This window comes from Salmo trutta, chromosome 4 (assembly GCF_901001165.1).
Source record: "Salmo trutta chromosome 4, fSalTru1.1, whole genome shotgun sequence".
Lineage (NCBI taxonomy): Eukaryota > Metazoa > Chordata > Actinopteri > Salmoniformes > Salmonidae > Salmo > Salmo trutta.
In genome coordinates this window covers 51279058-51306961 of record NC_042960.1, presented here as the reverse complement: position 1 = coordinate 51306961, position 27904 = coordinate 51279058, and the positions used below count along the sequence as shown (strand labels likewise).

Genomic DNA, 27904 nt, shown 5'->3' with positions numbered 1-27904 from the left:
AGCATTGTTTGCAACAATCTGACTGCATTTAACCTAACAGAACAGCATGTAAACTTATAGTGAATCCAACAGCAAGGGAGGCTGTATGTGTGGGGGGGAGGGAATCAGCCCCAAGAGGAGAGGACAAAGTAAACTATAAAAACGGACTCTGCGTTTCAAAATATTGCATTCAATCTAGATCTTTGGCGATATGGATATTGCACACGTTAATATTGCGATTCTGATGTAATTCCGATTAATTCTACAGCCCTAGCCCAATGCTAAATCCATCTGAGCCGTACCTAGTGAGCATTGAGGGAATCTCCCTGGCAGGTCATCAGCAGGGTTGTGCAACATCATTCAGGCATTATAATGAACTGCTCCTTTTGGGCCTGGTGGGTCGGGTGCTGACCCACTCATTCAAATTGAGGACCACAAACCTCATCTAACAGCAATGTAGTTTCATTAGTCAGGGCTACATCAACAGGACAGAAGGAAATGGGTTTCTATCATGTAACGAGGAAGTGCCTCAATTTATTTTTCCCCTGGTCTTGTATTGGTCTTCAGATTGTGAAGGTAAATAATACAGCCTTGGTCGACAGCTGGTGGGGATGAGAATCAAACTGTCATTGCACGTGACACTAGCTCCATCACATCCGAACATAAATTGGTCTTATAGGGCTGCTGCGTGAGACTTGTCACGTGACATGACCTCATCAAAAGAGTGGGTGAGGAATGGAACAATCATTCCAGCCTGAGGATTATCCCAAAGGCAGCATTCAGAATGATCAAGAATGCCATCTACCTCTTCTCTTGTTAAATAGTTGGGGCGTGTGAGTGATCTTTTTCTGATCTGTAGGCTATAGCACCCACTAGGACTGCACAATATGGGCAAAAAATGTAATCACAATTTCTGTAGCAAATATTACGGTTTTACTTGCGATTATAGTTCAAAATGCTTGACTGAACTGTCGTAATCATAGAAAGGGAATAATTACAGTGGGCACTTGGAATGCAGTTTTGTTTGGCATGACGATGACGATGAATGGAAAAGTAAGGGAGGAGATGGTTGTGACAGTAGTAACCAAAGTGTTGGTCTGTGTTTTCCATGGGACCCTGATTGGATTTAAATAGATGGGTACGTTCAGACAGATTTTAGAATATTCTTTGCATTTTCCTCAAGAATGAGCTATTTTGTTAGATTACTTGTTAGATATTACAGCATGGTTGGAACTAGAAGCACAAGCATTTCGCTACACTCGCATTAACATCTGCTAACCATGTGTATGTGACAAATAACATTTGATTTGCACAAACAATGCTGATATACTCCACCACTGGTAACGGCCTGTATTATAGGGCAAACCTTGTTAGCAAACGTTTTCTATCTCGGTGCTAGCTAGCGATTAGCATTAGGGGCTTTTTTTATGCACATTTACAACTTGCTTAGACCAACTAACTAGTGTTTTGCAGAGAGCAAGTTACACATGAATAGTATAATATAGAAAACGTGGAAGCAAAGTGGAAAGCTTTTTTGTTCTTGTTTGGTCAATGCATGTATTTTAGAGTAAATCTTGAGCATGAGGAACTGCCTGCTTGAGTGATGTGTGATTGAGAAGTGGCCAAACGAGAACTTGAGCAATACATTCAAAGTTAAAAAAGACAGTGGTGTTTCAAATATTGTAGCACCAACCCCTGTTGTGGCAGACACAAGCCCATAACATTGAGACTGGAGACCCAGCCAAAGGGGCTCATCCCAGACAGAGGGCTCAATGCAGGCATGTCGACCCCCGAAGGACCACAACACAACTCCCACACTATAATACATTACAGCCATGCAACGTGAACCCTGGCCACAGCTGTGTCTGAGTGTGTGACCATGGGGAATCTGCAGCTGCTCTGTTACTGGTGGAAGGAAGAAGAGTACAATGGCAGCTATTGTAGGGGTTGTGTCGGGTGCAAGCAGTGAGCTCACTCCATGGCATTTGCCTCCTTGGCTGAGCCAGGCTCTGCAGGAGTGGGTAATGTTCTGAAGTCTGTCAAGGTTAACGGCAGTGTCAGAGGGAACGGGGAGGTAGAATCTATTGATTTGCTGAGCTACAGCCCATAAACCATGAATCACATTGGTTTTAGTTACATTTGTACCTTTCTCAAAAAATGTACAACCAACCACTCAACACCAAGTTATGAAATTGGCTGGGCTTTAAGGGTTTGCTGCCGCCTTTCCCTGGCTCAGGAAAATGTTTCTGCTTTGTGACCTCCCCATGGAGGTTCTTTCCTCCTGCTTAATTGTACTCTGCTTGTATGTTTTCAATGCCCAGAGAGCCAGTCCTAGATAAACAGGACCTCAGCCGGTGTTGGCTCCAACAAGAGGACAGAGTCGATAATGGAGAGTGGGCCGGGGTGACGTGGTTATTGTTCTACAGCGCTGACGTGTTTCCTGTACCGTGTTGGTGACAGAAATGGGACGTGCACTCTGCTCAGCTCTCCCCCCCTCTTGGGTAACTTCCCACAATGGAACAAACGGCTCATAAACGGGACCAAACTGTGCTCTGTTTGAGTCTCTTTCACACAGATGGAGCCATTGAATTTCAATAACCAGAGGATGAACAAGCCAGCCAAATGAGTCCATCTTCTGCAACCTCTGCTGTCCCGCTGTTGTCATGTGTTCACATTGCTTTATATCTCTGAAAGGGGGTTTCATAACACGATTAGGCCTAAATGTTAATTGAGGCTTCTGCTGATTTTAGGAAAGGACCACATTGAATAAACATGGTTTGTTTGTTTTGGCTAATCTGGAGGTGAAAAACCCATACCTGTTTAGGCGAGGTGCTGGCTAGTGGAGTAGAACACTTAAAAGAAAAATAGAGCCGCACACTCAAGGAGCTCAAATGCAATAATTTCATAACCTAATAACCAATGTTTCGACAGACAAGCTACCTTCATCAGGGTATCATTTTTGGGCTGAAAGTAATTACTTAAAAGGAAGCCTCATTGTTTTAAAAAAACACAAAAAAAAAACACAGTTCAGTCTACAGTAGCTGTTTTTGTAGTGGCACCTGTTGTCTGTCTCTTGGATCAGTACCCATTTGAATTTTGTCGACACTTACTGTTGTAAAATACCGTTGTTAAAGATGTCCATAAAAGCATTTGGTGATAAACTAAATAGTTTTTCTGAGTGATCTCCAAGCAGTGTAATGACTGAGACCGTGTGTAATGTTTATCCAGAGACCAGAGCATGACCCTGTGACGCGCAGCTCAGTGGTGGGAGCTGTTTGGCAGTCACATGCTACAGCGGGTTCTATTCTAAGGCAGTGGTTTCCAAACTGTGGCGCATGCAAAATTGCACAAGGGTACAATTTCAAATTGTGTCATCAGTTTTCCTCTTGTCATGTCAGTCATTGCATACGTTAAAGCAGTGATCACCAACCTTTTCTGACCTAAGATCACATTGGCAGTCAAAAAGCAGAGAACTACTGCACATACATTTGAAGTCATGTTTTGACTTTTTTTTTTTTTTTTTTTTTACATTAACCTGATTTTTAAAAACAGTTCTGTAGGAATGAGGTAAGTGCAGTAGGCCTAATGCATTATCACAGCATATTGGCTATATGCCTGGCCTGCCAATATTGTTCTTCTCAGACCATATTCTATTTCAAAACACAAGCTTCGATAACAAAATAGATAAGTTGGTGTGGCACTTGCGAGGCATAGCTGAGCATAAATTAAAATTGTACTTTCATGGTACTTTCAAAATAACTGAACTCTTGACAAAATCTAAGTCAAATTATGAAGTCGGTGGACTTCAAGTCGGAAAGTTGGAGCTCTAGAAAGATGCCCAAGTTTCCGAGTTGGATGACCGTTCAAAAGTCGAAAGTCTGACATTTCAGGGTTTCCAGTTGTTTTGAACACTGCATTAGTCTCAGCAGAGGGGGAGAGAGTGCAGCAGAGATGGTCCGCCTCTCACGGTCCCTGCTCGTTCCTTCCTTTCCTCTGGTGAGGCTGACCAGAGAGGACACAGTCTTTGACCAGATGGCAAAACTCGAGTCGCATCGCATCTGCCTCTGGGGAAAAAGATGAATGTTGTTTGTATAACCAGAGAAATTGAAATATTCCTCTATTAACATAGACATGACGAGCTGCTAATAATAAAAATGCAGGGCTATCGATACACTTGGCTACTCATTTATTGCAACTGCAGCGTGATTGGAAGTACAGATAGCCGTGTTTTGTAATAGTGTTGACAATACTGAATTAAACTTAGACGTACTCACTCATAAAAACAGCAGCTCTTGGCTGTATTCTTTGAGTCTCTCTGGTCATGGTTTTAAAAGTTATGAAATCTCACGTAGGCTAGTATCAAACTTTGCTGTGGTTGTGGAAGCTGTAGGTAGGCATGGTGATTTGAGCTATACGATTGGCCAGCGCTGTAGGCGTACTCGATTTTAGCCAGAGATCTTCTGGTCCGCCGGGTTGGCGGAATTGTCTTTTCAGATAAATAAAATGGTTAAAAATGGGAACACTTTGCCTACTGGCGCGCAGAGCTTCTGAATCAAGTGCACCTACCGCCAACAGCGTAACACAGGATGAAAGAGGACCGCAAGCCTTTGTGCCTTCAGCAAAATTCGCTGCACCAAATGACAATGTGTAGAACTGCAGGAAATGAGCTTTAAACCTGCTACATTTTTCTCTCCACCAACAAGAGGGGTGTGAAGTTTTTGTCATGAACGGTGCTTGTGTCCATAGAAATAGACTGCGTGTGGGATGTTCCCCAATGCTGGTTGGGGGGCCTGAGTGAAAAAGTTTAGGAACCCCTGTTCTAAGGAAGGACTAACGCTCATTTTGTCACTCTCGTGCCTGACAACTTCAGACACTTACAGCTGGGGAAACTCGGTCCCTGAGATTTGTGTGGGTCATGTGTGAATGAGTCATATGCTGTGTCTTATGCTGTGTCTTACCCTGTCCCCATTTCCCCCCCTTGCAGTGACTGTGTGTGAGCCTACTGCCATGTCCACAGCCATGGACCCCCCCAGGGAAGTCAGCTACCTGCAGTCATCCTGTGGCACTGGGGACAGCGTCGCCTCACTGGATGACATCGCTGTGGATTTCATAGCCAAGTATGTACCTAGACTGAAACCGTTATCTGGTCCGATTGCGTGACTCCTGTTTGGACTTGATCGAAAGGCTCTCGTCACATGGGAATGATGCGATCTGATAGGAAACGATGACCTGCACCCTGTCACTGTCTTAACAGTAAACTGGTTTCGAAACTATTTGCTGTCAGTTAACAAGACCCATGCTGTGTTTGAATACTCATACTAACTGCACTGACTATTTGTGTCGTGAATTGAGTATAAAGAATGCTTGTTGGTCATAGTTAGTATGCCAAAAGTTCCCGGATGACGTACTAAATTCGCCAAAATACGAAGTATACATGCAGTGGACACCATTTCTGTGCTTTTATGTCCCATAATGCAATTCTTCATAAAATGGGCGTGGCTTCATAACTTTTCAGCTTTGAAGAAAATGGCGGAAAATATGCAGCCAAAGTCCGAGAGCGGATACAAATTCATTGCTTTGAAACTAATTATGGCAAATGTTAAGACATTTTTTAAATGTAATACATTTTCAAATAAGTTACGTGTTATGTTGGCTGACAACCGCATAGGTGCATACTGCTGTAATGCTAACGTTAGTTGGCTACTAATACATCAAACTTGCCAGGCAGTATATTAACTAACTACCCAACGTTGATTGACTTGATTATTTACATCATTCTTAGTTGTGCGATTCAAAGGCTATACCACTTATCTACTCTGATTTCAGAGCACCCTCGCGCAGAATACCTGATGAATTTATGAACGCTCAACACCCGTTGAATATGGCCGTGTCAGTAAACATCTCTGCAAAAACATTAGTCATTTAAATTGTTACCTGCAGCACAGTTAGTCACCAACCTCTGGATAACATGAAAACAGCCTAACCAGCTCTGCTATGGCACGTAAAATGGTCAGTGAGGTGTTCTCATTTGTCACGCTCTGAATTTACAAACGGACAATCTGACAATGCTCTGGATTAACGAACGCCCAGAGCACACTCTGGCACTCCAGATTGAATTTACGAACACACCTGAAATCGTAAAATGTTGAGCTAGGGATTTGTTAAACTAACAAACTAGCAAGAGGTTGCATAGCAACAGCATCAACTTCCGGTAGACAGGCGACACTCTAGTATGCTCAACTGAAAGGATGGCGTTTGTTTCCAGTATACTAAAATGAACTAATAGTATGTAGTATACAGTATGTTAGTGTGGGTATTCGAGCACAGCTAGATTCTTTATCTTCTGACACTGAAAAGCTTCCTCCATCTTTAGACATGACAGTGGAATACAGTAGAACAGGACTGGAAATCCACTTAACATTGTTTATAACGGCTTTCCCCTCAGTGAGTCGTCAGAGGAGTCAGCCGGTGAGCGGGAAGAGGAGATTGGGGCGAACACTGAGCTCACCAACAACCTCACAGACATCCTTACTGAACAGCCCACACACACAGAGACTGGTGAGCGCATATATATATATATATATATATATATATATATATATATATATATATATATATATATATATATATATATATATATATAATATATATATATATATTAATTACACACATTTACATGGCAAACGCCACAAGGAGAACATTTTAGAAAGGACACAAATAAATGTAGGAAACTGGCTTACAACTGTTAGCGCGTACACAAACTGGTTCACACACACTCTTGAGGTTGGCACTTGGGTACAGAAGGTATACCAGTACATTGATTTTGAGGTTGACCAAATGAATTGTCCCCTTTTTGAATTTTGAGGAAATGGGCCAAAGGGAAGTGAGGTCCCAAACTTCCCTTTCCTGTCTCTGGCCAAGAACATTCAGTCATCAACATTCCTAATGCCCTAAGTATGAAAACTATATTTATTAGGTGTACTCTGGCATTTAGAATACCTTCAGGATGGGGTTTTCACAAACTTCAAATGAATAAATAAATTTACATTTCAAAGTGTTGAGATTTGTCAGTTGGTCAGTAAACACTCTGTTGCTCTTAAATCAGTGGGGCTTTCTCTTCCATCCACCTGAAGTGCAGTACAGCAGTACCATGAGGATCTGGCTGAGGCTGGTATCATGGCCATGCGGGGCTATTGACTAAAGAAGTATTTGGTCATAAACAGTCCCCACTGAACTCCCAGAAGGTTCCACCGACAGCTCTGTGCTGTTGACCGTAGACAACACAGCGCTCTGGTAAGCCTAACACCAGGCCACATGATCCTACGCTTCTGTTGCTATTTCAGTTTTATACTTCTTTGAAAGGCTTCAAAATATTGGCAGGGAATATAGTTTGTCTTGTCATGGTGACCTTTCAATTGTTTTTATTAAGACCAAAACGCTAATAGTACTAGGTGAGTTATAGATTCTGTTTGTCTCTGGCTAACCTAGCGTAGCAGGCGTAAAATAAATACTTTAGGCAATGCAGTGTTTCATATATGTGGACACCCCTTCAAATTAGTGGTTTCAGCTATTTCAGCCACACCCGTTGCTGACAGGTGTGTAAAATCGAGCACACAGCCATGCAATCGCCATAGACAAACATTGGCAGTAGAATGGCCCCTACTGAAGAGCAAATACTTTCAACGTGGCACAGTCATAGGATGCCACCTTGCCAAGTGCTGAAGCGCGTTGAGCATAAAAATAATCTGTCCTCTGTAACACTCACTACTGATTTCCAAACTGCCTCGGGAAGTAACGTCAGCACAATAACTCTTCGTCAGGAGCTTCATGAAATGGGTCTCCATGGCCGAGCAGCCGCACACAAGCCTAAGATCACCATGCGCAATGCCAAGTGTCGGCTGGAGTGGTGTAAAGTTCACTGCTATTGGACTCTGGAGCGGTGGAAACGTGTTCTCTGGAGTGATAAATCATGCTTCACCATCTGGCAGTCCAACAGACGAATCTGGGTTTGGCAGATGCCAGGAGAACGTTACCTGCCCGAATACATACTGCCAACTGTAAAGTTTGGTGGAGGAGGAATGATGGTCTGGGGATGTTTTTCATGGTTTGGGCTAGGGCCCTTATTTCTAGTGAAGGGGAATTTTTAACGCTACAGCATACAATGATATTCTAGACAATTCTGTGCTTCCAACTTCTTGGCAACAGTTTGGAGAAGGCCTTTTCCTGTTTCAGCATGACAAAGTGAGGTCCATACAGAAATGATTTGTCAAGATCGGAGTGGAAGAACTTGAATGGCCTGCATAGAGCCCTGACCTCAACCACATCGAACACCTTTGGGATGAATTGGACCGCCGACTGCATTCAAGGCCTAATCACCCAACATCAGTGCCCAACCTCATGAATGGAAGCAAATGCCTGCCGCAATGGTCCAACATCTAGTGGAAAGCCTTCCCAGAAGAGTGGAGGCCGTAGCAGCAAATGGGGGACCAACGCCATATTAATGTCCAATGATTTTGGAATGAGATGTGTTTTGGTAATGTAGTATACTGAACAAAAATATAAATGCTACAATTTTAAAGATTTTAGAGTTCATTTAAGGAAATCAGTCAATTGAAATAAATGAATTAGGCCCTAATCAATGGATTTCACATGACTGGGAATACGGATATGCATCTGTTGGTAACAGATGCTGTTAAAAAATAAATGTAGGGGTGTGGATCAGAACCAGTTAGTATCTGGTGTGACCACCATTTGCATCATGCAGCGTGATACATCTCCTTCGCTTAGTTGATCAGGCTGTGGAGTGTTGTCCCACTATAATTAAATGGTTGTGCAAAGTTGCTGGATGTTGGCGGGAACTAGAACACGATGTCATACACTACCATTCAAAAGCGGGTCCTTGTTTTCCATGAAGACATACATGAAATGAGTTGAATAGGAATGAATAGGAAATATAGTCAAGACATTGACAAGGTTATAAACAATGATTTTTAATTGAAATAATTGTCAAACTTTGCTTTCGTCAAAGAATCCTCCATTTGCAGCAATTACAGCCTTGCAGACCTTTGGCATTCTAGTTGTCAATTTGTTGAGGTAATCTGAAGAGATTTCACCCCATGCTTTCTGAAGCCCCTCCCACAAGTTGGATTGGCTTGATGGGCACTTCTTGCGTATCATACGGTCAAGCTGCTCCCACAACACCTCAATAGGGTTGAGATCCGGTGACTGTGCTGGCCACTCCATTATAGACCGAATACCAGCTGGCTGCTTCTTCCCTAAATAGTTCTTGCATAGTTTGGAGCTGTGCTTTGGGTCATTGTCCTGTTGTAGGAGGAAATTGGCTACAAGTTAAGCACCATCCACAGGGTATGGCGTTGCAAAATGGAGTGATAGCCTTCCTTCTTCAAGATCCCTTTTACCCTGTACAAATCTCCCACTTTACCACCACCAAAGCACCCCCAGACCATCACATTGCCTCCACCATGCTTGACGGATGGCGCGGGCATCTTCATTTTTTTATCCGTCTCACAAATGTTCTTCTTTGTGATCTGAACACCTCAATCTTAGATTTGTCTGTCCATAACACATTTTTCCAATCTTCCTCTGTCCAGTGTCTGTGTTCTTTTGCCCATCTCAATCTTGTATTTTTGTTGGCCAGTCTGAGAGATGGCTTTTTCTTTGCAACTCTGCCTAGGAGGCCAGTATGCTGGAGTCGCCTCTTCACTGTTGATGTTGAGACTGGTGTTTTGCGGGTACTATTTAATGAAGCTGCCATTTGAGGACTGGTGAGGCGTCTGTTTCTCAAACGAGAGACACTAATGTACTTGTCCTCTTGCTCAGTTGTGCACCGGGGCCTCCCACTCTTTCTATTCTGGTTAGATTCAGTTTGCGCTGTTCTGTGAAGGGAGTAGTACACAGCGTTGTACAAGATCTTCAGTTTCTTGGCAATTTCTCGCATGGAATAGCCTTCATTTCTCAGAACAATTATAGACTGACGAGTTTCAGAAGGTTATTTGTTTCTGGCCATCAGCCTGTAATCGAACCCACAAATGCTCCTCTTTAATTACTTGTTACTTTAATCTCTTATTCTAATCCCATATTTTTTTTTTTAACTGCACTGTCGTTTTAGGGGCTCGTATGTAAGCATTTCACTAAGGTCTACTACACCTGTTGTGTTCGGCGCATGTGACTAATAAAATTTGATGCTCCAGATACTGAAGTAGTCTAAAGAAAGACATTTTTAGTGCTTCTTTAATCAGAAAAACAGTTTTTAGCTGTGCTAACGTAATTGCAAAAGGGTTTTCTAATGATCAATTAGCCTTTTAAAATGATAAACTTGGATTAGCTAACACAATGTGCCATTGGATCACAGGGGGTGATGGTTGCTGATAATGATCGCCCCTAGCTATTCCATTAAAAAGCAGCCATTTCCAGCTACAATAGTCATTTACAACATTAACAATGTCTACACTGTATTTTTTATCAATTTGGTGTTCTTTTCATGGACACAATGTGCTTTTCTAAAACAAGGACATTCCTAGGTGACCCCAAACTTTTGAACGGTAGTGTACACGTCGATCCAGAGCATCCCAAACATGCACAATGAGTGACATGTCTGAGTATGCATAGCATTCCAGGAATTGTGTACAGGTCCTTACGACATGGATGTGTACAGGTCCTTACGACGTGGAGCCATGCATTATCATGCTGAACAAATGAGACGATGGCGGCGGATGAATGGCACAACAATGGGCCTCAGGATCTCATCGTATCTGTGCACTCAAAATACCATCAATAAAATGCATTTAAGTTAGTTGTCCGTAGCTTATGCCTGCCCATATCATAACCCCACCTCCACCATTGGGCACTGTTCACAACGAAAGACGTCAGGAAACCTCACGCCCATATGACACCATACACGTGGTCTGCGATTGTGAGACCGGTTGGATGTGCTGCCAAATTCTCTAAAACCACTTTGGAGGTCGCTTATAGTAGAGAAATTAACATTCAGTTCTTTGGCAACAGCTCTTATGGACATTCCTGCAGTCAGCATGCCAATTGCACGCTCCCTCCAGACGTCTGTGCTGTTGTGGCAAAACTGCTTATTTTAGTGGTATTGTCCCCAGCACAAGGTGCACATGTGTAAGGATCATGCTGTTTTAAGCTTCTTGAGATGCCACACCTGTCATGTGGGTGGATTGTCTTGCCAAAGGAGAAGTGATCACTAACAGGGATGTAAAGAAATTTGTTCACAAAATTTGAGAAATAAGCTTGTGAGTATGGAACATTTCTGGGATTTATTTCAGCTCATGAAACATTGGCCCAACACTTTACATGTTTTGTTCATACTTTTGTTAAGTGTAGATCCCCCTACAAGAAGAGAACTGTCGGAATGTTCTCTTCTGCAATGTTCAACCAATCCAGTAAATGTGGAGGAGTTGAGATGGCGCATCATCTTGTTAACATCCAAAAGCGGAAGTCATGTGACGAGTCCATTTCCCCTGAAAACCGGAATATCCGTTGAGGACTCTGCAGAGGCTAGTTTCTGGCTAATGGGCCCCCATTTAAAAGAAATAACCGACTATAATATTGTTTTACAGAATTAATTATTGAACAGGACCGTCTAACTAGCTCTGAGGTTCACAGTTCAGTCTCCTGCCCTGTTAGTTCCTGCTGTATTGTTAGCTCCTACTAGTGGGAGCTCTCCTTGTGCGGCCTGTGTGCCTGGACTCTGTATGGGCTGCCAATGCGGCTTTTGGGATCCCCTGTCTGGCCTTCCCTTATTTTGTCTGGTGTTGGGCAGATTGGCGTCTCATACTGGGCCTGGTGTGTGTGTGTGTGTGTGTGTGTTTACTGGCAGAGACTGGGGGCCAGGCCAGGGTCAGCACAACCCACTGCCTCTGGCTCTCCACCAACACTGCAGCAACACCAACAGTGGAGGGAACACGAGGACAAACGACTACTGGGATTTAAGACCAGAAGTCAAAGCAGCCTCATGTCCCTAAAGCTAATTTCTGTGATTGTCTGTGTAAGCAGCAGGCACGCCATTCAAAGTGATTGGTTGGACTTCCTCATAGGGTTTGGGAGCCGTTTGACAGAGTGATTTGCCTGCGTGTGCAGACTGGGCATTTATGCCCATCACCAATGTTCTCTCTAAGCTGCGAGTGCTCACAAAACGTGTACATTTTCTAGCCATCTTTGAAAAGTGAGTCTGGTGAAGAGCTTTTGTCTTAAAATGGGGCAGTGTTTTATTTTGGGAAAGGCTTGAATAAGCTAAGCTGCCAATTGCAGGGGGTAGCACACATTTTTGTCTGCATCTCGGTAATAATGCTTTTTATTTTGTAAAGCAGTTTCTTCCATCCAACACAATACATTGTCTGTCACCATCTTATCTGAGTGGCTAAACAGGTTCATGTCAAGCCCTGCATTTTTTCAAATGCCTACATTATCATCAAATAGCCACGGTAGCCTACTTTGCCACTGTTAATTTTAACTTAGTCGGTACAGCCTCAGTGTTCACTGTAAACGTGTGCCAGAAGTTGCACAGAATTTTCACATCTCAAGTTTGCATTCAGCAGACCTGAAATTTGCTCAGTTGCCCATCACTAAACTGTCCGTAAAGGGAGATGTCCCTCTTTTCTGAGGTGCAATCAAACGTGAGTCTAGACAAAGCTTTCAAATCAAACACGCCTTTCATTTGCCTTCTCAGTTGATTTGCCTTGGTAAAAAAAACTAAACCCCGCTCCTCTCTCCCTCAGTGAGTGCCCAGCGACCAGACTCCCTGTCCCTGGCGATGGCTGAGCCAGAGCGGTGGACGTCCAGGGGTGATGGGGAGGTGACGCTGCGGATGGGGGAGTCGGGCTTTGCAGCTGAGCCCCCACTCACTGTAGACCAGATGTTTAAAACTGCAGTGGAGAGGTTTGGCAGCTACACCGCCCTGGGCTGGAAGGAGGGAGAACAGACGAAGACCATGAACTACCAGGAGTACTACCAGGCTTGCCGCACCGCTGCCAAGAGCTTCCTCAAGGTGGGACTAAACACACAGACCAACTGTACTTATGGAAATCAGACCATAACTGACACTTTACTGCTATAAATGTGGATGTCAGAACAAAGTTGCAATAGAATGCGGTAAGATAATGGTAGGAGTTGAGGGTTCCACACCGATAAGAGCTGTGAAGTATTATTATAAAACATTCTATTGGTGTAAGTGTCTCCTAGATTTCCAGTCATAACAAAGGCTTATAAACATCAGTTCCTAAAGTGAAACAAAGTATGAGAACAAGTTCTGTTGGCAAGGCAACAATGTATCCTCAAACCAAATATGAAGCCAAAGCAAAAGAGAACCACTGGAGGATGTGTGTCCTTTTTAAGGAGGCTTTTGATAACTTCCCCTCTCACTGATCATAGTCCACTATCCTGACTTCAGATCAGTGTGTGTTTAACCTCGTGGTGGCTGCGTCACTGTCACCAGCATGCGTAGGGTGAGATGAAATGTAGGAGGTAGAGACAATGTGCTGCTGGGGGCAACATCTAGATGCAGGCCACACTAGAGTGGGACGATATGGAGAAAAATCCATATCACGATCAATTACCTGAATTAATGAGGTAAAGATGAATAGAACGATACATTTATAATGTGCACTACCATTTGTTTTATTTATTATCCTTTAAACTACTACTAGTTTGTTAATGGGACAATTGATGGCTACAAACATCAAACTTATTTTATGTCAAAATTCACATTTCTCTAGTATAGGCTACTTATCATGGTGAACGATATCAGCGAAATGCCTGAGATAAGTGATCGATGTCGATCATTTTCGGTTTATCGTCCCAGCTCTAGGCCACGCTACTGTTTATTGTGAAACTCCACACTGTACACGAGTGAGGATTAGGACTGGCTCAGGCCCAGGGGAAGCCACACATCCCCACATCTGAACCTGACTGCCTCCTACTTGGAGGGAGAGGGGGAGAGTTGTGCTACTCTGCATTGGCAAGCAGCTGTACATTTCTTGTATCACGATGGTGTATTTTATTACTACTCTTGTTATAAAATACCCTCTGTAGTCTGTATTTGGCTTTGCTTCACCTTCCCCTTTTATCTGAACTCTTATCCATAGAAAAATGAATATTAACAGGCATTGTATCTGTTATGTTCCTCTTTTTAGGGGCAATTTGAGCTCTGTGTAAGTCTTTTCTCATGCTGTGTGTGTGTGTGTGTCCACAGCTTGGCTTGGAGCGCTACCATGGGGTTGGCATTCTGGGCTTCAACTCTGCTGAGTGGTTCATATCTGACATTGCTGCCATTATGGCTGGGTGAGTCTCTACACTTCTGTTCACTAGGGGGTCTGACACGCTCCCTGTCATGTGAGGGTGTGATGTACAGAATGTTCCCTTCTCACTAATCTACAGTAGCCCAGTCTCTTGTGTAGCTAAGTGACTTATGTGACTGTAACCAAAGACCTGAGATCAAAATCAAATCCAAAGTTCTTCGTTACATGCTTCGTAAACAGGTATGGACTATCGGTGAAATGCTTACTTACGGGACCTTCCCAATGATGCAAAGAAAATAGAGAAATATTTAAAACGCTTAATAGTAGTGTGTGTGTGTGTGTGTGTGTGTGTGTGTGTGTATATATATATATACAGTTGAAGTCAGAAGTTTACATACACTTTGGTTGGAGTCATTAAAACTCGTTTTACAACCACTCCACAAATTTCTTGTTCACAAACTATAGTTTTGGCAATTCGGTTAGGACATCTACTTTGCATGACACAAGTAATTTTTCCAACAATTGTTTACAGACAGATTATTTCACTTATAATTCAGTGCATCTCAATTCCAGTGGGTCAGAAGTTTACATACACTAAGTTGACTGTGCCTTTAAACAGCTTGGAAAATTCCAGAAAATGTCATGGCTTTAGAAGCTTCTGATAGGCTAATTGACATCATTTGAGTCAGTTGGTGTACCTGTGGATGTATTTCAAGGCCTACCTTCAAACTCAGTGCCTTTTTGCTTGACATCATGGGAAAATCAAAAGAAATCAGCCAAGACCTCAAACAAAATTGTAGACCTCCACAAGTCTGGTTCATCCTTGGGAGCAATGTCCAAACGCCTGAAGGTACCACTAGCATCTGTACAAACAATAGTACGCAAGTATAAACACCATGGGACCACGCAGCCGTCATACCGCTCAGGAAGGAGACGTGTTCTGTCTCCTAGAGATGAACGTACTTTGGTGCGAAAAGTGCAAATCAATACCAGAACAACAGCAAAGGACCTTGTGAAGATGCTGGAGGAAACGGGTACAAAAGTATCTATATCCAAAGTAAAACGAGTCCTATATCGACATAACCTGAAAGGCCTCTCAGCAAGGAAGAAGCCACTGCCCCAAAACCGCCATAAAGCCAGACTATGGTTTGCAACTGCACATGGGGACAAAGATCGTACTTTTTGGAGTAATGTCCTCTGGTCTGATGAAACAAAAATAGAACTGTTTGGCCATAATGACCATCTTTATGTTTGGAGGGAAAAGGGGGAGGCTTGCAAACCGACGAACACCATTCCAACCGTGAAGTGTGGGGGTCTTCCAAATGTACAATGACCCCAAGCATACTTCCAAACATCACACCTGCGGGACAGGTACAGGCTGATCGTCCTCGCGGTGGCAGACCATGTGTAACAACACCTGCACAGGATTAGTACATCCAAACATCGCACCTGCGGGACAGGTACAGGATGGCAACAACTGCCCGAGTTACACCAGGAACACACAATCCCTCCGTCAGTGCTCAGACTGTCCGCAATAGGCTGGACTGAGGGCTTGTTGTAAGGCAGGTCCTCACCAGACATCACCGGCAACAACGTCACCTATGGGCACAAACCCACCGTTGCTGGACCAGTCAGGACTGGCAAAGTGATCTTTGACGAGTCGCGGTTTTGTCTCATCAGGGGTTTTGGTCGGATTCGCATTTATCGTCGAGGGGGATCGATTTGGAGGTGAAGGGTCCGTCATGGTCTGGGGCGGTGTCACAGCATCATCGGACTGAGCTTGTCATTGCCTGCAATCTCAACGCTGTGCGTTACAGGGAAGACATCCTCCCTCGTGGTACTCTTCTTGCAGGCTCAGACCTTTTGGATCTAGGGCCATTACCCCCCAGAAATGCCTGGGAACTTGCAGGTGCCTTGATGGAAGAGTGGGGTAACATCTCACAGCAAGAACTGGCAAATCTGGTGCAGTCCATGAGGAGGAGATGCACTGCAGTACTTTATGCAGCTGGTGGCCACACCAGATACTGACTTTTGATTTTGACCCCCCCCCCCCCCTTTGTTCAGGGACACACTATTCCATTTATTTAGTCACATGTCTGTGGAACGTGTTCAGTTTGTCTCAGCTGTTGAATCTTGTTATGTTCATACAAATATTTACACGTTAGGTTTGCTAAAAATATACGCAGTTGACAGTGAGAGGACGTTTCTTTTTTTGATGAGTTTATAACCAGCATCGAGCTGTAGGCATAAGAGCACGTCCCATTTAGTCTTAATGCCGTAACTTACTTAGGCCTATGATTGATACAGTAGCATATAAATCATTTTCGTTTTAAAATTAAATAATTAGTAATTAGTTGAATAATTAGTCTAAACAATAAATAAACCGCAATTCAAATGAATGCAACTGATTTTAGTCTGCTATAATAAAGGCTTTTTCTTTCGTTAGAACAGACACTCTGGAATGTTTATTTAGTGATTACATTGTTCCAAATGGTCAGAAAAAAATATTGTAATCAAACAGCAACTGTTTGGCACACATTTTATAGTCACACAGCGCTTGCTCCTTTTTCTTGACCTCCAGTAGTTTCCAAAACTAAGTCAAATGTCTTCCACAGATCTGACTTCCCCTTTCCCTCCTGAGCAACCAGCAAACATTCGCCTGTTTTGCGTTTCTTTTTGACATCCTGCACGTCATTTTGTTGTTACTGTGTTCGGAGTTTGTTATAACTAATTTATTTATGTGATTAAAATAAGCAGGGGTTGAGGGAGTAGGGAATGTTTTTCCTAAACAATTAGATTTTGGTAACAGAACATTAAGTCAAAAACAGAAAGTAAATGGCTGACAAGATGTTGCAGCTTCAGCACGGACAGCGCAATAAACACTTGCTGTGGTGCCTTTTTTCGCTGCAGCTGGGAACTGTACTGAACAACAAATATAAACGCAACATGCAACCATTTCTTAGATTTTACTTGAGTTACAGTTCATATAAGGAAATCAGTCAATTTAAATAAATGAGGCCCTAATCGATAGATTTCACATGACTGGGAATACAGATATGCATCTGGTCACATACCTTTTTAAAAGAAAATGGAACTCACGATGGGCCTCAGGATCTCATCACGGTATCTCTGTGCATTCAAATTGCCATCGATAAAATGCAATTGTGTTCATGGTCCGTAGCTTATGCCTTCCCATACCATAACCCCACAGCCACCATTGACATCAGCAAACTGCTTGCCCACACAACGCCATACAAGTGGTCTGCGGTTGTGAGGCCGGTTGGATGTACTGCCAAATTCTCTAAAATGACGGAGGCGGCTTATGGTAGAGAAATTAACATTACATTTCCTGGTAACAGCTCTGGTGGACAGTCCTGCAGTCAGCATGCCAATTGCACGCTCCCTCAACTTGAGACATCTGTGGCATTGTGTTGACAAAACTGCAGATTTTCGTGGCCTTTATTTTTCCCTGCCCATGGTGCACTTGTGTAATGACTATGTTGTTTAATCAGCTTCTTGATATGCCACACCAGTCAGGTGGATGGATTATTTTGGCTAAGAAGAAATGCTCACTAAAAGGGATTTAAACAAATGTGTGCACAACATTTTAGAGAAGGAGCTTTTATTTCAGATTATGAAACATGGGACCAATACTTGTTGCGTTTTTGTTCAGTGTAGTTCTGTACGATGGCATGGTGGGCTTAGACCAATATTGGAGGATAATGTATCATCGTTGAAATCTCCAGTTTGGGAACATTTTTGCTTCCCGGTAGATTACAATGGTCACAGTTGTGGATAATTTTTTTATTTATTTAGCCTTTATTTAACTAGACAAGTCTTAAGAACAAATTCTTATTTACAATGACGGCCAAACCCGGACGACGCTGGGCCAGTTGTGTGCCGCCCTATGGGACTCCCAATCACGGTCAGATCTGATACAGCCTGGATTTGAACCAGGGACTGTAATGACACCTCTTGCACTGAGATGCAGTGCCTTAGACCACTGCGATAAATGTTGCCGCACTCAACGAGAATCATGCAGCTGCCAACGCCTCATATGTTCACACATTTACGCCAACATCAACCAGGTATACCGGAGCAAGACTGAAACGCATGTTACAAACTTCCCTCTTGCACCCGTTTCAGCAAATGGGTAGTACCTGCTCTATATAAGCAAACCAATTCCGAAGTTTGCAATGAATTGTCCAATGCACCCTGTAGCGCTTACTTAACTGTGACGGCCCATCACATTACCTCAGATTTGGAGATGTCCCGTGTGACACACACCCCCTTTGAGAGTCTCACACATGCATTTGGCACTGAAGAAGGCAGTGTCATGGTGCCATCGTAACCAAATGGGAATTTACCACATACGACTGGGAAAAATCCACTTGAACGGCCCTCAAACTGGGGGAAACTAGTCTATCATCTTGAACACCCACTACTCTCACATGGTGACCTCTGTCACCTACTAAGGAAATGGCCCCTCTAACAGATTTTTCGGCAGTTAAACGCAACAATGTTTTGAACACTCTATAATTTGTTTACAAGCATGATGGCTGTACTTTTAGTTTATGCTTGACACTGCTTGTTGGAAATTAGCACTCGGCATTTCTCAACGAGTTCAAATCCCATGAATGCATCCAACTGGTATTTACGACTTCACAACTAGTAAATTCCCACCTCCCACACAGTTCCAAACGTAGCATCAGCCGTAACAATCGGGTTAACAGACAATGCAATGTACATTGTGAATGGCATTTTACTTTTCTAAAAAGAACGCAATCCATACCAAACCGCGGGTTTGGTGAACCGTAACACCCCTAGTACAGACTGTTCTTGGATTGTTCTTTCATGATGAGCATAACTTTATGAAATACATACTTACCTAGCAGAGTTGCCAAACCTGTCTGTGGGAAAGGAATCTTGAGTTTCATGGACCATGAATCAACATGACTCACTGTTGTCTTGTTGCCAGTGGGTTTGCAGTGGGTATCTACACCACCAACTCCCCAGAGGCGTGCCAGTACTTAGCAGAGAACTGCAAGGCCAACATCATCGTGGTGGAGAACCACAAACAGCTACAGAAGATCCTACAGGTAAGCACAGAGGATGGAGAGCTTTAGATTTGCTTAGATTTATCAATACATCAGGGATACCTTCATCCTTTTTTTAACCTTAATCAGTGTATTCCTCTTTTTCCTTCAGGTTCAGGACAAGCTGCCACACCTGAAAGCCATTATCCAGTACAAAGATGCACTTAAAGAGAAGAGACCAAACCTCTACACGGTATGCATGTCAAACTATTTCAATTTCATTTGAACATTAGAAGCTGGATCAATGCCTTCTGTGTCTTTAGAAGTGTTCATAACGCACTACAGTTCCTGCTGGTTTGTTTCCCCCCACTGTATCCTGACTATCTTGTATTCTCTACACAGTGGGTAGAGTTTATGGAGCTGGGCCGTGATGAGTCCAACTCTCAGCTGGATGACATCATCGCTACCCAGAAACCCAACCAGTGCTGCACACTGATCTACACATCAGGGACCACGGGCCAGCCCAAAGGAGTGATGCTCAGCCATGACAATGTGAGTGACACCCACCAGTAATATTAAACTGCCAGGCGGTGAAGGTGGGCAACAGCACCTCCGCTACGCTGATCCTCAGCACGGTGTCCCACAAGGGTATGTGCTTAGCCCCCTCCTATACTCCCTGTTCCCCCATGACTGCGTGGCCACGCATGTCTCCAACTCAACCATCAAGTTTGCAGACAACACAAGTAGTGGTAAGCCTGACTACCAACAACTACGAGACTGCCTACAGGAAGGTGGTGAGGGCCCTGGCGGAGTGGTGCCAGGAAAATAACGTCAACAAAACGAAGGAGCTGATTGTAGACTTCAGGAGACAGCTAAAGGAACACTTCCCCATCCGCATCGACTGGGCCGCAATGGAGAGGGCAAAAAGATTGAAGTTCCTTGGCGGCACATTACTGACAAGCTGAAATGGTCCACAGTGTGTTTTATTTCTTCCTTTATTTTTGTACCCCTTTTTCTCCCCAATTTCGTGGTATCCAATTGGTAGTTAGTCTTGTCTCATCGCTGCAACTCACGTACAGACTCGGGAGAGAAGGTCGAGAGCCGTGCGTCCTCCGAAACACAACCCAAGCTGCACTGCTTCTTGATACAATGCCCACTTAACCCGGAAGCCAGCCGCACAAATGTGTCAGAGGAAACACCGTACACCTGGTGACGGTGTCAGCGTGCATTGTGCCCGGCCCACCACAGGAGTTGCTAGAGCGCGATAGGACAAGGACATTCCTGCTGGCCAGACCCTCCCCTAATCCGGACGACGCTGGGCCAATTGTGCGCCGCCCCATGGGTCTCACTGTCACGGCCGGCTGTGACAGAGCCTGGACTCGAACCCAGAATCTCTAGTGGCACAGCTAGCACTGCGATGCAGTGCCTTAGACCACTGCACCACTCGGTTGGCCCCATACAGTGTTGTGAATGCGCAACAGTGCCTCTTCAACCACAGGAGGCTGAAGATATTCTACAGATGTACCATTGAGAGCATCCTGTTGGGCTTTTTCACCGCCTGGTACGGCACCTGCACCGTCCACAACTGCTGGGCTTTCCAGATGGTGGTGCAGTCATCCCAACGCATTACCGGGGGCGCACTGCCTGCCCTCCAGGACATCTACAGCACCCGGTGTCACAGGAAAGCCAGTAAGATCATCAAGGACCTTGGCCACCTTAGCCACGGCCTCTTCACCTTAGCCACGGCACCTTAGACTGCTGCCCTATGTAAATAGTCATTGACCTCTGGTCTCTTTTTAATAATGTTTATACAGTTTTACACACTTTATGTATATACTGTATTCTAGTCAGGGTTCATCTTATACAATTACTGCTGTACACACCTTTTCTATTTATATACTGTCCATAATATCAATACACCCATATATTTCAGACTCTGACATTGCTTATTCTAATATTTCTAATTGCTTTAGAATTTTTTTTATTTGCATGTATTGTTAGGCGTTACTGCACTAGTTAGTTTAGTTACACCCACAATAACATCTGCAAAATGTTTACGCGACCAATAAAATGGCTGCACATTAGGTTCCATTGTAAAGATCTATGAGAGTGATGCACTATCAGTGTCATGATGTAAAAATGTAGCCCCCTATCTATTCAAAATCCACCTTTGCTCCGAGTTTACTTGTGAATGACTGTCTCCTTCGCTCTCTCTTTGTAGCTGACATGGACAGCATTCGCCGTAGGCCGCCATGTCCGGCTGACAGAAGCCACCAAGTCTCAGGAGATAGTTGTCAGCTACCTGCCTCTCAGTCACATCGCTGCTCAGATGGTGGACATCTGGGTCACCATGAAGGTCGGAGGGGCAACCTACTTCGCCCAGCCAGACGCACTGAAGGTGATGGTCTATTCTCATTTAGAAGAGGACCTTTTCCACATTCTCAATGTGACAGAGAAGATTGTCGTGCACTCTGTTACTCCCACTTGTCCTCCCCTTCATTTTAGATTAAACCTAGTGTATAATCCAGTTAAGGGAGGCAGATTAAGTTAAATTGATTTCCTGAGGGGGAACCTACTCACACAAGACAACTCTTTGTTTTGCAATTGATCAGTTCATTAGTGCAGTGTTTTCCAACTCTGGTCCTCGAGTAACCCCAAAAGCACACCTTTTTGTTGTTGCCCCGGACAAAAACACCTGATTCAACTTGTCAAGGGTTTGATGATTAGTTGACATTTTGAATCAGGAGAGCTTGTCTGGGATCACAACAAAAAATATGTGCGGTTGGGGGTACGGGAAACACTGCGTTAGTGTTGGGGGTACGGGAAACACTGCATTAGTGTTGGGGGTACGGGAAACACTGCGTTAGTGGATCTGCTCTCTGTGAAAAGGTTGTTCTTCCCAAAATAAGCGTCAGCTTTACTAAATGCACTACGTTGCAAATGCTTTTGAACAGTTATCCTCAGGAGCTGAACTGTCTTTCTCAATGTGCTAGTGTCCGTATTACTCCGCTCACACACACATACTTTGATTACCAACCCCTTCAGTGTGTGTGCCTCCCTGTCTGTTCTCAGGGCTCCCTGGTCAACACGATGAGAGAGGTGCGTCCCACAGCCTTTATGGGCGTACCACGCGTCTGGGAGAAGATGCAGGAGAAGATGAAGTCCGTCGGGGCCAAGTCGTCCACTGTGCGCAGGAAGGTGGCAGTCTGGGCCAAAGGAGTGGGGCTGAAGACTAACCTCAGCAAGATGAATCAGTATGTATACCAGTATGAACCGGTATGTAGCCTATTGAATAGGGCGAGGGGAATCTGTGTTCTAATTTACCTGTTGCACCACCTGTGGTTCTGACTTCTTAGTTATTTTTTAATTTTATTTTTTAAGGCCAATACTACTATCACAAACATGACAGAACAGGATGAGTAGTTATCATCCCCACGCACAGTATAATATTGCTAGCACAGTATGTACAGTATTGAACTACAGCCTGAGGTATAAAGATATAGTAGAGATGTTGTATTAAACTCCTGCTTCCGCTCCTGCCTGCTCAGGAATGGAGCTATGGCAAGGACGCCCGTCAACTACCGCCTAGCCAAGAAGCTGGTGTTCAGAAAGGTCCGTAAGGCCCTGGGTCTGGACCGCTGCACCAAGTGTTACACAGGTGCTGCCCCCATCACCAAGGATACCCTGGAGTTCTTCCTCAGCCTGGACATCCCAGTGTACGAGCTGTACGGAATGAGTGAGAGCACTGGGCCCCACACCATCTCTCTGCCCAACGCATTCCGCCTCACCAGGTATCTTACAGCAGATACTCTCCACATTCCCCTGAACACACAATGCCTGACATTACATATTTCCATGCTCACTCAATACAAATTCATTCATTACAACAGGCCCAAGCGCATGCATACCTTGGCTTTTACCAAGTGTATTTGCTGTCGATTTACTGTATATTCTTCATGTATGTGATTTAAGAACTGCAAAGTTAAAGTGTTTTGTCTCCCAAGCGTTGGGAAGTTGATCCCTGGCTGTGAGACTAAGATCCACAGTCCTGACCAGGAGGGCAATGGGGAGATCTGCTTCTGGGGGCGCCACGTCTTCATGGGCTACCTCAACCAGGCTGACAAGACAGAGGACGCCCTGGACGCTGAGGGCTGGCTGCACTCTGGAGACCTGGGCAAACACGACGACAACGGCTTCCTGTTCATCACTGGACGCATCAAAGGTACGCAGTCTCCTCTACATACTATAACCCCATCTGCAAAAGAACCCCAGGCCAATCATCAGAACCCAGCTTTAAACGGAACCGACTGAAGTTAGTTGAAAGCCTGTTAGTTGATGGAAGACTCCAAGTTAGAATTATCCTCATTAAAACATCCGTTTCAATGTGTGTTTCTAGAGCTGATCATCACAGCGGGTGGAGAGAACATCCCTCCAGTGCCCATTGAAGATGCTGTGAAGGAGGCTGTGTCGCTGGTTAGCAACGCCATGCTCATTGGAGACAAGAGGAAGTTCCTCGCCATGCTGCTCACCATTAAGGTATGACCAGTTAGCTACAGCACTGTTGGTGTAAAACCAAATCCCCATCCCAACTCATACCCCGTTTAACTCAAAGGTCATCTTCTAAGTTCTGACAACCATTTCTATTTAGAACAAGGATGTTATACAGTTTAGATTGTGTAACATCCTTTAGATGGCCATCTATTGCAGCCACTTCAGGAGTATCTGATAGTTGATAAATACCATGTGTAATCAGATGCACCCTCTGAGATTGCACAGTGCTGTGTAAACTCCTTATCATGTAATCATAGAATGAGGCAAGACTGTCATAGTGGATTCTAATATTTTAGCCAAAATCCCAACTTCTGCTCGACCACTGTCACCTGGTGGACATTTTGTACACTGCCATTCTTTATGCTATCTGTTAAGTTCATGTTTTAAGTATCCCAATATTTCTGTTATTACGGTGCTATCACTGTTGTTATTAGTACGCCTGCGTGGTAGTCTCACTGGTGATGGACCTAGCCTGAGTGCAATGGCAACCATGAATTGTGGAAATACGGTTTAGTAAATGTTAAACTGGAACCAAACCGTTGTCATTTTATGTTAACAGTATCATTGTCAGTTAACCCTTGGCCTACAATGGTCGCACCCCCATGGAAACAATTAACATAATATAACAATCGGTCAGTTTAAGCTAGATGTTTTTTGCATGGGCTGCGTCTCAATCCTCCGATATCTCCCTTCCGCATCTGTGGTGGAAGGTGATAGAGCTAAAGCATTGTTTGTCAGACCAGGAGACATCCCGAAAATCGGTCTTCTCACAAAAATGTCTGTAGCGTCTTCTCGGTTTGGCCTACTAACTATTATGACCACTCTATGGAAAGGTGAGACTCTCACAAACACGATAGGACAGACACTTCAGAACAAACTTCCTTTAGATTTTTTGGGGGGGACTATCTGTTCCATTTGGTGAATCTGTTAGTCAAGGTGTTTCTATTGGCTAATAGCAATGCCAAATTGAATGTTTCATCCAATAATTGTGTTTTTTGATACCTTAAGGGGTCTTAAAATTCAAAATCAAATAGCTTAATGATCCATCTTAAAACAATTCTTTGTTATCCCCCATTAACCCGGCTTAGACTCTAGGGTTAATGGCATTGATTAATGAAACATAAAAAATTATCCATGCACAAGACAGCCTTCTAAGAAAAATGCATATGTCTTTTATCTCCTTCACTGACTAAAACTTCATTTCTCTTTACCCCTCAGTGCCAGGTGAATGGAGACACTGGTGCTCCTGAGGATGAGTTGACGCCAGAGGCCGTAGAGCTGTGCCGAAAGCTGGGCAGCAATGCCACGCGAGTCTCAGAGATTGCCGGCGGACGTGACCGGGTCATCCATGCCGCTATCCAGGAGGGCATCAACCGCGTGAACGAGAACGCCACCTCCAACGCCCAGCGCATCCAGAAGTGGATCATCCTAGACCAGGACTTCTCCATCACTGGGGGAGAGCTGGGTGAGGGGGGGGTGGGACAGTGTGCATGTTGGTTTAGTGCCATGTTCTTAACTGCAGTATGTTGTTTTTCCAGGTCATTACATAGGCTGGACTCTAGTTTCCATGATGTATATGGCCAATTTCAATAGAGTTTTTGTTGCCCTTTTCTCAGTCTATTGCAGACCATGTCATCACTAGTTTTTCCCACCTATCCAGTGGTGGCTGTCAATGAGCATAACAGCAGGATATACACTGAGTGTACAAAACATTAGGAATACCTACTCTTTCCTTGACAGACTGACCAGGTGAAGGCTATGATCCCTTATTGATGTCACTTGTTAAATCCCCTTACATTTACATTTTAGTCATTTAGCAGACGCTCTTATCCAGAGCGACTTACAGTAGTGAATGCATACATTTCATTTCATGCATATTTTTTTTTTGTACTGGCCCGCCGTGGGAATCGAACCCACAACCCTGGCGTTGCACACACCAATCTGGCGTTGCAAACGCCATGCTCTACCAACTGAGCCACAGGGAAGATGAAGGGGAGGTGTCAGGTTAGAGAAAGATTAAGCCTTGAGACATGGATTGTGTGTGTGCGCCATTCAGAGTGAGTGGGCAAGACAACATTTTTAAGTGCCTTTTGAAAGGGGTATGGTAGTAGGTGCCAGGCGCACCAGTTTGGGTGTGTAACGTTGCTTGGTTTTTCCACGCTCAAGTTTCCCTGTGTATCAAGGATGGTCCACCACCCGAAGGACATCCAGCCAACTTGATACAACTGTGGGAAGCATTGGAGTCAACATGAGCCACCATCCTTATGGAATGCTTTCAACACCTTGTAGAGTCCATGCCCTGATGAATTGAGGCTGTTCTGAGGGCAAAGGTGCAACTGAATATAAGGAAGGTGTTCCTAATGTTTTGTACACTGTGTATAGCTGATGCAGTCTCTTTTTCTCCCTCAGGCCCCACTATGAAGCTGAAGAGACCAGTGGTCATGAAGATGTACAAAGAGCAAGTAGAGCATTTCTACAAAGAGGTGGTGACCCCAAGTACCCCTGACAACTCCCTTCCCCCCAAATAGGCCTGGGATAAAGGCCCTTGCAGAGCGATTCATAGAACCGCAACAAAAGACCTGCAGCCAGAAGTCTCTCACACATACGACACACACGTACACCACCTCATACAGACCACCACTCCCTGTGCAGTTCCCGTTTACTCCTGTGAAAATGTTTTGTTAGTTTCCTGCTTTGGTTATTGGGTTTTTGTACACATGTGTGGGTGGTCTAAAGAAAAACTAAGGAAGAACATCCATGAGAAGGCGTTGTAAATCTTTGATTTTTGAAGATGAGTTATTGATGAGCTTATTTCAACTATTTATTTGTTTTGTGATGAACAATAATACATGATAGATGAAGTAGTTGAATGTGATGAGGCATGGTTAATGTGCTTTGATACTTGAGACTAAATGGCATAGTATCCAACATTTCCAATTTTGGCCTACATTTTGAAAAAGCGTTACTCACAATTATTTATTTTTCTTTTGCCAAAGTCAATACTTACTTGGACCAAAGACACATTGGATGTGAAAGAATTATCCAGCTGAAAACTTCCATCTGTAGTCTTTCTTCACATCCAGTGTTCGCTCGTAAAAAAAACGTTTCCTATTTATTATTATTGTTTTGCTCTGTCTGCATTGGTCTGGTTTCAGAGTTTTGATGGAAGTATATCATTGTTGTAGCACGGTCCTAAATCATATATGCAGTTCTGCAATAAGACAAGTCCAGGGATGGCCAATGACAAATGAAGTTGTAGATTTAGTTAAAGCCTTGTTGCCATAAGCAAATAGCTCAATGTTGAACTTCTGCACCTACCTTGTCCTACAGAGGGCATCCAAGTCATTTTTTTCAACGCGATGGAACCATATCATTCAAGCCATATTATTATTTTTTTTGTATCCAATGTGTTATGTATTTCGACATTGTCATACTATCTGTGGAATTGCCTGGTCTTGTTGGAATGTTTTATAACGATTCTGTGTAAAATTGTTGTGACCATTTGTTAAATACTGTAAATATATTTTGCCTACATTGCCTCTTTCCTCTGGTCTTTATTTAAACCATTTTATTACGGTAAATGTTTTTAAAAGAACTGTCTTCAGCTCATCAGTCTTGTCAAGCAGTGTGACGTTCTTTATACTTGCGCCACTGAACTGAGTTTGTCTTTCTGAAAAGTGGTTCATTACATGTTCTCTCCCGAGTTACCTTAATCTAAAACAAGAGAATACAAGGGTACATAGAGGAAATGTGATAGCGTATCATTCATCCTGAAACCTACATCCAATAATACCCAGGACTGGGGTTTGATCTTATTACACTGCACATACTCTCCCTTCATGTATATGAATATGCTGTGTGGAATGTCTCTCTGTAACCTACTGTGCATGTTCTGGTCCTTGTAATTCTGAGTGTTTAATTATTGTGGGTTTATTTTGTCAACTTTGTCAGTACAAATGATACTCCTTGGACAGTGGAATAGGAAGAAATCTGATTCTTGATTCTGGCTTCCAGCACTTTTGACCATTTGTCTTTGAAATACTTGAATTTTTTAAAGTAATC

General features: G+C 43.7%; 1 protein-coding gene across 3 annotated transcripts in view; it reads left to right on the top strand.

Moving 5' to 3' along the window:
- The window catches only part of LOC115192554 (long-chain-fatty-acid--CoA ligase ACSBG2), a 39821-nt gene extending 12435 nt beyond the window's left edge, over positions 1–27386 (top strand). For 2 of the 3 annotated variants that reach the window (XM_029751186.1, XM_029751185.1), the window contains exons 2-15: positions 4964–5096; positions 6425–6537; positions 12738–13006; positions 14210–14298; positions 19234–19354; positions 19464–19544; positions 19694–19843; positions 21513–21689; positions 22364–22545; positions 22840–23082; positions 23296–23513; positions 23688–23827; positions 25061–25307; positions 26252–27386. In XM_029751186.1, the coding sequence (XP_029607046.1) occupies positions 4987–5096; positions 6425–6537; positions 12738–13006; positions 14210–14298; positions 19234–19354; positions 19464–19544; positions 19694–19843; positions 21513–21689; positions 22364–22545; positions 22840–23082; positions 23296–23513; positions 23688–23827; positions 25061–25307; positions 26252–26370 (2259 nt within the window). In that variant the 5' untranslated portion in view covers positions 4964–4986 and the 3' untranslated portion in view covers positions 26371–27386. Of the gene's footprint in view, positions 1–4963; positions 5097–6424; positions 6538–7248; positions 7273–12737; positions 13007–14209; positions 14299–19233; positions 19355–19463; positions 19545–19693; positions 19844–21512; positions 21690–22363; positions 22546–22839; positions 23083–23295; positions 23514–23687; positions 23828–25060; positions 25308–26251 lie in introns of those variants that run through there. The other variant, XM_029751187.1, reaches the window with a different exon arrangement.
- Positions 27387–27904: the final 518 nt, after the last annotated feature.